This window comes from Orycteropus afer, unplaced genomic scaffold, assembly GCF_000298275.1.
Source record: "Orycteropus afer afer isolate SDZICR_OR568_19922 unplaced genomic scaffold, OryAfe1.0 scaffold00079, whole genome shotgun sequence".
NCBI classification, from domain to species: domain Eukaryota; kingdom Metazoa; phylum Chordata; class Mammalia; order Tubulidentata; family Orycteropodidae; genus Orycteropus; species Orycteropus afer.
The window spans coordinates 2,245,162-2,255,582 of record NW_006921666.1 but is presented as its reverse complement, the minus strand read 5'-3'; the positions used below and the strand labels follow the sequence as shown (position 1 = coordinate 2,255,582).

The following is a 10,421-nucleotide window of genomic DNA, read 5'->3' as shown; positions in this document are numbered from 1 at the left end:
ATCTCTCTGCACTTATTCTAGATATTTCATGTAAGTTGTTGTTGTTATTATGTGCCTTCAAGTCAGACCTGACTCATAGCGACCCCTCCTTGGGTTTCTGAGGCAGTATCAATACAGAAGTAGATTGCCCCATCTTCCTTCCGAGGAGTGGCCGGTGGTTTTGAACCGCCCGCCTTCTGGTTAGCAGTCAAGTGCCTTAGGCACTATGCTACCAGAGCTCCTACTTCATTTAAGTAGGATCATATAACAGTTGTCCTTCTGTGTCTGACTTATTTCACTCAGCATAACGTTTTCAAGGTTCATCCATATGTGGCACATACTAGGACTTCACTTCTCTTTATGGCTGAATAATGGTATGCCATCATATGTATATACAAAATTTTGTTTATCCATTCATCTGTTGAAGAAGTTATATAGTTTTTTTGAAAGATTTTTAAAAAGAAGAAAGTAAAGCAGATTTCTCTAGGAGAATACTTCTAGGAGAGAGTTGAGGGAGGTGTGCTTGTTAGTCTAACCCTTCCATAGGCCTCTCAATGCCCTTCCTACTCTGGTGTTGGTGTCATAATTTAGATGGTACTTCACATTCCCGATCTCATTTGATCTCAGCTCTTCATAGCTGAGGGAAGTGGAACTCAGGCAGAAGTGAAGGGTGACTGAGGGATGGCAGAACCTGGTTACCTTGGTCCCAATAAAGCATCTTAAGAAGAAAAAAACATTTTATAAATTTCTGGCATGATGTTTAGATGTCACCTAGTCTAATTCCTTGATTTTGAAGCTCAAGAAATTGAGCTATAAAGTAGAACTGGCCTAGGATCAGAATCCATTTAGCACTAGACCCCCTGTTCCCAAGTTCTCAAGTCAGTTCCATCCAGTTCCCTGGAGTTCCATCTTTGATAATCTCATTTGATGGGGCCATGGTTTAACTTCTGCTTTGGCCCAGCCTTTCACTGAACTCATTGTCTATGCTCTCATCTCACTCTTCTTTCCTATCATGGACTTTGTAGATGATATTCCCTCTCTCTGACATGTCCCTTTCCCTGATCTTTGCATGCCCGGATCCTTCTCAACATTCTGCTTCAATTTAACTCTCACCCACTTACAGAAGTCCTTACTGATTCTCTACTTTTAGTAGAAGTCATAGACGGATGTCACAGTTCTCATTTCCCTCTCTTCACAGCACCTGTCGTTAGCTAATTCCTCTTGTTTATTGGCTTGTCTATTTTCTGCCCCTCTACTGTGGACTGTCAGCTATTCAGGAGCAGGAGCATGCCTGTCAAATTCACCTGTCTATCTTCAGTGCCCAGAATGACATTAGTGACATAATAGGTGTTTAATGCATGTTTGTTAGAAAATAAAGAATAAGCATGCTCCAGGTACAATATATTGATAGCAATGCTCAGGGGTATTCACTGGTGGATCTGGTAATTGATGCTGGGTCCAGGGGTATCAGTGCATGAGTAGAGAGACAGAACAGCAAGTCACAGCTTTAGGGTACAGCTACCAAAGAAGAAGACTCAGGTAAACACAGAGCACTTACTCTGTCCTGGGCAGTGTCAGAAACTGTATACATATGCATATATGCATATTCTAGATAGTTCATCTAAGTAGGATCATACAATAGTTATGATACATCATTTTATGTCTGATTTATTTCACTCAGCATAATGTTTTCAAGGTTCATGCACATGTGGCAAATATCAGGACTTAATTTCTCTTTATGCCTGAATAATATACCATTGTATATATATATAAAACTTTATCCGTTCATCTATTGATGAAGTTATGTAGTGTATACATATATGTGTGTGTGTATGTGTGTGTGTGTGTGTGTGTAGCTCTAGTGGTGTAGTGCTTAAGGCGTTTGACTGCTAACCAGAAGACTGGCGGTCCAAACCCACCTGCTACTCTTTGGAAGCAAGATTGAGCAATCTACTTCCATAGAGATACTGCCTCAGAAACCCAAGGAGGGGTTGCTATGAGTTGGGATCAACTCGATGGCAGTGAGTTTTATGTATATGTGTGTGTGTGTGTGTACACACACACACATATGCATACATAAATGTATGGATCTACATATGTATACATATATACATACATATATATGTGTGTATATATGTATGTTTGTATATGTATATGGGAGCTCTGGTGGCATAGTGCATAAGCTAACCAGTGATAACCAGTGGTGGTAAACCCACTAACCACTGCTCAGAAGGAAGGTTGGGCAATCTACTTCTGTAGTGAGACCACCTCGGAAACCCAAGGAGGGGTCACTATGAGTCAGATCTGACTCGATGGCAGTGAGTTTGGGTTTTTGGTTTTATATATGTATATATGTACACATATATACATAAATACATTGTTGTTGTTGTTGTTATGTGCCGTCGAGTCAGCCCTGACTCATAGCGACCCCTCCTTGGGTTTCCGAGGCAGTATCACTACGGAAGTAGGATTGCCCAACCTTCCTTCCGAGGAGTGGCTGGTGGGTTTGAACCGCCAGCCGTCTGGTTAGCAGGCAAGTGTCTTAGCCACTATGCTACCAGAGCTCCCCATAAATACATATGTATGTATATATGTATACATACATATGTATATACTATAGAACTTAATCAACAGACGAATGGATAAATGAAATTTTGTGTGTGTGTGTGTATATATATATACACACACACACGCACAATGGTATATTATTCAGTTATAAAGAGAATGAAGTCCTGATATTTTCTACACTCATTTCATTATCACACCAACTTGTAAAATAGGTATAGTTATTTTTTCTATGTTATAGATGAGCAAGCTGAAGTGTGGTAATTTAAGTCACTTTCTTAATGATACACGTGTAGATCATGATAGATTGACAAATAGGTAGACAGACAGACACACCGTCGAGTTGACTCCCGCTCATGGGGACCTTATGTCCAACAGAACAAAACATTAACTGGCTCTGTGTTATCTTCGTCGTTGCCAGCATGTGAGAGTCCATTGTTGCTGTTACTGTGCCAATTCGTCAGACTGAGGCTTACCCATGCTCTCACTGGCCCTTTACTTCACTCAGCCTAATGCTCTTCCTCCAGTGATTGATCCTTCATGATGACATGTCCCAAGCAGGTGTGTCAGGCAACATTTTATTGTGATCCACAGAATTTTCATTGGCTAATTTTTGGAGACAAAAAAAGAAAAGAAAACATACAAACAAACATCCAGGCCTTCCTTCCTAGTCTATCTTTTTCTAGATTTTAAATACTGGCAGCATAGCTCCAGCAACATAGCAACATACAAACCACCACAATGACACACTGACAGACAAGTGGTGGAGTCAGAGCTGGGATTTAAACACTGGCAAGTACTGTGCTGTCAACCTGTATGGCGCACCTCTCAGAGACAAAATTTTATGCAGAGGAAAGGTGGACTGGATGCTGGGCCACAGGGATTTTCTTGGGTCCTACTCTGGACCAGGAAGCCTTAGCTGGCCCAGGATGGAACCAAATGGCTCACATCATCTTTCTTACCATTTTGCAGCCTTTTGTTCCATTCTTTGTACTGTCCTTCCCTGGCCAGCCACAAGTGTCAGAGCTAACCTACTGGGACTCTTTGTTTGGCCCCTTGACTAGTGACCTCACCTGAACTGCCATGAAGGCTGTTAGCTCATTCTCTTTCTGTCTTTTCACCCCAGGTACCATATCAGTGAACAGCAGGAGGACTCCGTTCACTGCCAGTGGGGAGAGTGAGATACTGGACCTGGAGGGAGACATGTATCTAGGGGGCCTACCTGAAAACCGTGCTGGTCTCATTCTCCCTACGGAGCTCTGGACTGCCATGCTCAACTATGGCTACGTGGGCTGCATCCGTGATCTGTTCATCGATGGCCGTAGCAAGAACATCCGGCAGCTGGCAGAGATGCAGAACGCTGCGGGCGTCAAGTCCTCCTGTTCCCGGATGAATGCCAAACAATGTGACAGCTACCCCTGCAAAAATAATGCTGTGTGCAAGGACGGCTGGAACCGCTTCATCTGTGACTGCACAGGCACTGGCTACTGGGGAAGAACCTGTGAGAGGGGTGAGTCCTGCCCTCGTATGGGGCACATAGGAAGCTGAGTGGCAGTGATGTATGAGAGTTGCTTTCCTGGACAGTCCAAATCTTTGCATCTACCCAGGCTGCCTTGCTATCAGGGAAGAGTTTTCTTGGGCTCACCTTGGACACCTCATATCCTTTCTGGTTATAAATTATTAGATTTGGTTGGCTAGGGTTGGATTGCAAAAATATAGACTGAATATTAAAATGATACTCTTTTTGAATAACTATGAGACATCTTCCATTTAGAAAGAGCAGATAATTTCTTTTCTTGGATTCTGAGAAGGCTAACCAATTGGCTGATCATTTATCCATTCAACACAGACTTTTTAGTGCTTTCTATGTGCTAGCTACTGGCTTTGAAAACACAACACTGAACCAGACTGACCCAACCCTGTTCTATGGTGCTTACTTTCTAGTGGATTATTTGGTCATTAAATAGATAAATACAACCATGCGGAGTTGTATAAGAAGTCGTGTGATGTATTGTTTGAGAGCAAGGACTTTGGGGTCAGACTGGGTGAGAAATGTGGCCCTTATGGAGTGTGTGAACATCATAAAATTAAATCTTTGATACTTAATTTCCTCATCTGTAAAAAGGAGATAATTAGGTACCTATGTCACAAGAATGAGATGAGAATTAAATGAGGTAATAGGTGCCTGATATATGGTGAGCAGACACTCAATGTGGAAATCCCAGGGTGGTGAGAAGGTTAATGGGCTTAGATGCTAATTTAAAGGCTGAAGACTGAGTCCAGCCCGAGCCTCCTCAGAAGAAAGGCTCCTTCTGAAATACTCAGCCACTGACAACCTGATAGAACGTAGATCTACTTTGATACACCTGAGCTTGCCATGTGTCACAATCAGCTCAATGGCAACTGCATTGATTCCCAAATGTTGGTGATTATTAGTATCATAATTATTGTCACCAACACCTTTAAAGAGAAAGTACAGAGAAGTTTGGGAGGCCCTTGCAAGTCTCCTCGACATACTGCAAGGGTTTAGAGAAAGTTTTGGAAAGAAGATACATACACATGAGGCATGAAATATGAGTAGGAGTTAGCTTGTGAAGAGACAAGAGGAAGGATTGTGTTCTAGACAGGAACAGGTTGTGTGAAGGGTCATAGGTGAGAATCCACAGCACAGTCGAGGAACTGAACAATGTCCAGAATGGACGCGGGTGGAATAAGGTGAGGGGAAGGATATGAGAGGTAGTTGAAGAGGTGAGGACCAGAAAGTGGGGGCTGGCTTTTTAGAATAGACCAGAATGCTGAGCATAGCCTCTTTTCATTCACCAGTTTAGCCTCTTGCATTTATATTGAACTCAGAGTTTGGGCAAATGGCAAAGATGAAGATAAGCAAAGTGATAAAATCAAGACAAGGAGACTCTGCTCTAAGAGCTATGTACAGACTGAGGCTTGATCTGTTTTTTATATGCTAAGGACACAGGTCCAAACGGACTGTTCACAGGTTGTCAGCTTTTATTTTACGTGATAGGATAATTTACCTTATTATCAATCTTTTGCTGGGTGTATAGCTCTAGCATAGGCTTTGGGGATATGACATCTGTAACAGGCACAGATTCTGTTCTCAAGATGCTTATCATTCATTTAGCTGGAAACTGAAACATCTAGGAAGAAGCAGTAATAAGATGACACAAGACAGCAGCATGGGCTCTGTTGGTGAACCAGCCTAGGAGGGCATGGAGATTCAGAGACTGGAAGAGTTTCTTGAGCAGAGACATTCAAAGTCTTATCCTAAGAGGCCAACTGTGGCCATCATTGCCCAAGCATCAGAGGCCTGGGGATGGGGAGGGATCCTGAGCCAGGCCTGGAGTAGGAACTGGATGACCAGCCAGCAGGTGTTTTCAAGGAGTGGTTTTGATGAGATTAGCTCTGTTACCAGTTAAGGTGTATTTCAAAAGAATTGGGAACCTTCTTGACAGTCAAACTGTGAACAGGATAACAGGACATTGCGCAAAGGAGGAAGAGAGTTTTCTTCAAGCTTATGTTATTCAAGTTCAGATACACTGAACTTTCAAAGAAGCAACAACAAGAACATAGTCTAAGATAAGGAAGCAGCCAGATAGACAAGAAGGAGGCCACACATGGAACTAGTCAGTCTGTCAAGTCCTGGGAGTCTTTCCAAATCTCTCTGTAGGGTAGCCTAACCTGGTACTAGTCTGGGAAGCTAGAAAGGCCATTTGACCTCCAATATGCATGAAACAATTTTTGTGTAAGCCAAGATATTGAATGTCTTCCACTGTACAAAGTCAATGTAAGAACTGAAGGTCACTTCAGATATTTTATTCTTCCTCTTGGATCTCTCTCTAACTCACAGTTCTTGGATTGCTGGAGGCCAGCAGCAGTGCCTATAGCCAGCTGTGCAAGGTATTTCTGAGCTATTCCAAGGTATTCCAAGGACAAATCAATGGGAGTTGGTCCAAGATTTGCCAAGTACAATGAAAGTCATTGCAGTTTTTACGTTGTCATTTCTGACTAGTCATTAAAAGACAGCTGATTGGGGATATATGAGGGACAATTATTCCTGGTACAGTGCAGCCAAGAGTCATCCATTCTGGACCAAATGAGCAGGAGCCTAGCAAATATAAGACATTTGATCTACACATAACTCAAATTCCAGACAGTTCAGCTGATTGTTTTGTTCCCCTGCTAATTGTTTTTGCCCCTGTATTGTTCCTGACATCACATTCAGAATGAATCAGTAGAGTGTAAAAGGGATAGGACTCCATTTTGCTAGTGAAAAAAATAGTTTCCCAATGACATTGTTTTCCTTTATTAAAACTCCTTAGTGTAGACACTTTTGATTTTCTTTTATTCATTTTCATACATGCCATACACATTTATTGAATTCATATTATACACCAGGCTCTGTGTTCAATGCTAGAAATGCAAAAGTACAATACAGCCTCTGATTTTGATCTGTTTATAATCCTCCTGGGAGACAAAGGGAAATGTGTTAAAGCAGATGTTATACTAGATGTCTCTAGATGATCAGTGGGGCAAAAAGGTGGGGGTGGTCAGTTCTATATGAAGAATGATGGTTGAGAGAAGGACATCCCATATTTCTTGGATATTTTTGGCACCTATTTCTAATAAAACTATGGTCTCTTTCTCTGGTCCTTAATATTCACTATACACACTTCTGAATATCTGTGAAAGAAGAGTGTTTGACATTACTCTTTATACAGGAGTTATATCCCCATTGGTTTAAGGAGTGCTGCCCCACCCACCACAACAACATAGCAGTTTACCATTCTCTCTCTTTTAATTTTTTCTTCTGGAAGCAGTGACCCAAAGCCTGGGAGGAATCACATATACTAAAGGTGATAAGCCTAAGACAATTGCTAAAGCTGTGTGCTCCTTCTAGCCCAACTTGTGCCCTGTTCTTGGACTTCTTAGTGAGATGGATCTCTTGGTATTACTGGTTCCACAACAGAAATGGTATTGTCAGAAAGAGGCAAGTGCTTACTTTTTAAAAATGGAGAAAGCATAAATGGAAGGCTGAAAACTGATATTCAGAGCAAAAGGATAGTTGGAGAAGGCCAAGGTTACTAAATCAAAATAGGCCAATGACCCCAAGCAAAGTGAGTGAGAGATCAGTCAAAGGGACAACTCCCATTATCTGGAGTTGCCAGCTAAAGACAAAGATATAAGGAAGGAAACTAGGAAATATATAAGGATATGAGACTAGGATTAATTTCCATGGCATCTTTCCCTTGTAGTGAAAAGAGATGACTTGCTTCTACCCTCTCAGAAGTTTCTCTTACTGTCTGTGAAGATGAGCAACTTTAAATCTTAACATCTGACAATTGGCTTGATATTATATTTATATCTTTTCTGCATGATCTGATGCTATTCTAAGATGTAGATTCTCTATTTATTCCAGTTGTTAAACTCTATTTATTTTGATCTGTTATTCATAGTGATGTGGGAGACATCCCCATGACCTAAAAAGCAAAGGCCTGTTTTAGCTACTAACTGCCAATCAGTTTTGTTGAAATGCTTTATTTCATTCTACTAGAAGACCAGCTGTTTTCTTGTGAAGTCTTTTTGTAACTTGTCTTTCATCTGGTCTGGAATTGTCCCTTCTTAAGAAAATATGATCAACTGACCTGGGACAACATAGGCATCTTTATCTTGTCAGTGTAGCCCAGCAATTTAATTAAATAATGTTAGAGGTAATAAAAGGGCATTCTGCTTTTCCCACTTAGCACTGTATCACAATCTACAATCTATCTTCCTTATTGTTACATATTTTTTGTCTGTGTATTGTATGTGAGTATACATACATATTTGCTCTATGAACCATTTCCATAGTGTTATTTTGTGGCTAAGGTTAGGATGCACAAGAGGTCATACCTTGTTATAGCACCCAGCCATGTGAAACTTATGCACATTTTTTCACCTTCTTCTTTTGCCACTCCTCTGCTACAAGAAAAATATTTCCTGGGATCATGGAAATTGAATGCCTTTGAGAATATTGAATTGTAGAACCAAGAAATTGTGGTGGGGAGAGAGAGATTCTACACTTCTCACTGGTCCCCAAGATTCCATTCATCTAACATACACCAGCTAAAAACTAAGAATGCAGATTCTTTGAGTCCTCTCCAATGACCCTTGTTCCAACAGAGAAAGAGTGCAGGAAAGACTCACTGCCATCAAGTCAGATCTGACTCATAGTGACCCCCCCCTTGGGTTTCCCAGGCAGTATCACTACAGAAGTAGATTGCCCAATCTTCCTTCTGAGGAGTGGCTGGTGGATTTGAACCACCAGCCTTCTGGTTAGCGGTCAAATGTCGTAGGCACTATGCCACCAGAGCTCCCTTCAGGAAAGAAGTACAAGGTTAAATAATTGAGGTTAAAAAATTGATTTATTTGTGCACCACTGCACCTTATTTGAGACCACTGCAGATTCTATTCTCTTCCCCAGGTTGCTTTTTCTAAATGTATGCTGACATTTATTTAGAAGAAAGTAAATAAGGTTCAGCACAAGTTCATCTAGATAACAAGAAAAATAACCTGTTGTACAGTAGGATTGCCTAGTGGTTAACTGCATGAGTTTTAGGGTTAGATAGACCTTGGTTCCAGTCTTGGGTCTGCCATTTAATATCTAAATGATGTAATACCAGTACTTAGTTTTTCTAATTTTCCTTCTCTTGAAATGGGGATACTAACACTAGTGATGTTTCTTTTTGTTGTAAGCTACAGAATGCACTGTGGCTAACAGAGTTAAGAAAGAGAGTTTACTGGATGATTAAGTGGAAGGGTATTGATCAAATGAAGATCTCACTAGGTAAATCTCAGAAGGGGAAACAAATAGCTCTAGGGATGCCAATCCACCCACTGCCATCAAGTTCATTCTGACTCAAAGTGACCCCCATACGGTTTTCAAGGCTGTAAATCTTTACAGAAGCATACTGCCTCATCTTTCTCTTGCAGAGTAGCTGGTGAGTTCAAACTACTGACCTTTCGGTTAACAGCCCAATGCTTTAATCACAGTGCCACCAGAGCTCCTTACCACTGAGATGATTCAGCTCCTCTGACTTCCAGGTTCTGAATTTTTCCATTCAGATTTTACATTTTCATAAAGGAAGATTAGTTGAATTTGGTTCACCTACCTGTCTGTCTCTTCACCAATCTGCCCAGGTGGGCAGAGTCACCTAGAAAAAGGGGTTTCACCCTGATCTATGTGTTAAAGTGATTCTTTGAAAAGATAGGTAGTTGCAAGCCCAACTATCCCACCTACCTACTAGGGTTTTGAGAAATTAAATGAGAAAATGTGTTTTAAGTGTTAAACACAGTGGCTGACATATAGTATGTATAATGACATTCTATCTTATTGAAGTTACTTCTTAAGGAGAGTAGGCCAGTAGCATGATTTTTGTAAGGAAAAACCAACTGAAGTATCTGCCACAACCCCATCCTTGGTGAGAATATGTCCTGCAGTGTGTCTAGGGCCTTCTCCCTATCCAGGTGTTTGCTAAGGCTATGTGTCTCTGGTAGGCCAGGCACCCTCTAAGAGATCAGTTAGAGGACAATTGTTTTATGTTCTTCTTTTTGTTGTTGTTTTTCACTTTTTACTGTGGTTTGGGTGAAATTTACAGAGCAAATTCATTTTTCGTTTAGCAAGTTATACATATTTTCTTTTGTGACATGGATTGCAATTCCTACAAGGTGACAACACTTTTCCCACTTCCTCCCTTTGTTCCCCATTTCCATCCATCCATCTTTTGTGCTACCTCCTGTCTTCCGAGCTTTATTTTTGGGAAATGCTGCCCTTTTGGTCTTGTATGGTTAATTGCAGTGAGGAATATATTACTCCCTGGTGT

The 10,421-nt window shown here is 41.1% G+C and overlaps 1 protein-coding gene across 1 annotated transcript in view; it reads left to right on the top strand.

Annotated features, from left to right (window-relative positions):
• The window catches only part of NRXN3 (neurexin 3), a 2,130,901-nt gene that overhangs the window by 616,545 nt on the left and 1,503,935 nt on the right, over positions 1-10,421 (top strand). Inside the window, exon 8 of the mRNA XM_042781017.1 lies at positions 3,671-4,054. Within this exon, the coding sequence (XP_042636951.1) occupies positions 3,671-4,054 (384 nt within the window). The remainder of the gene's footprint in view (positions 1-3,670; positions 4,055-10,421) is intronic.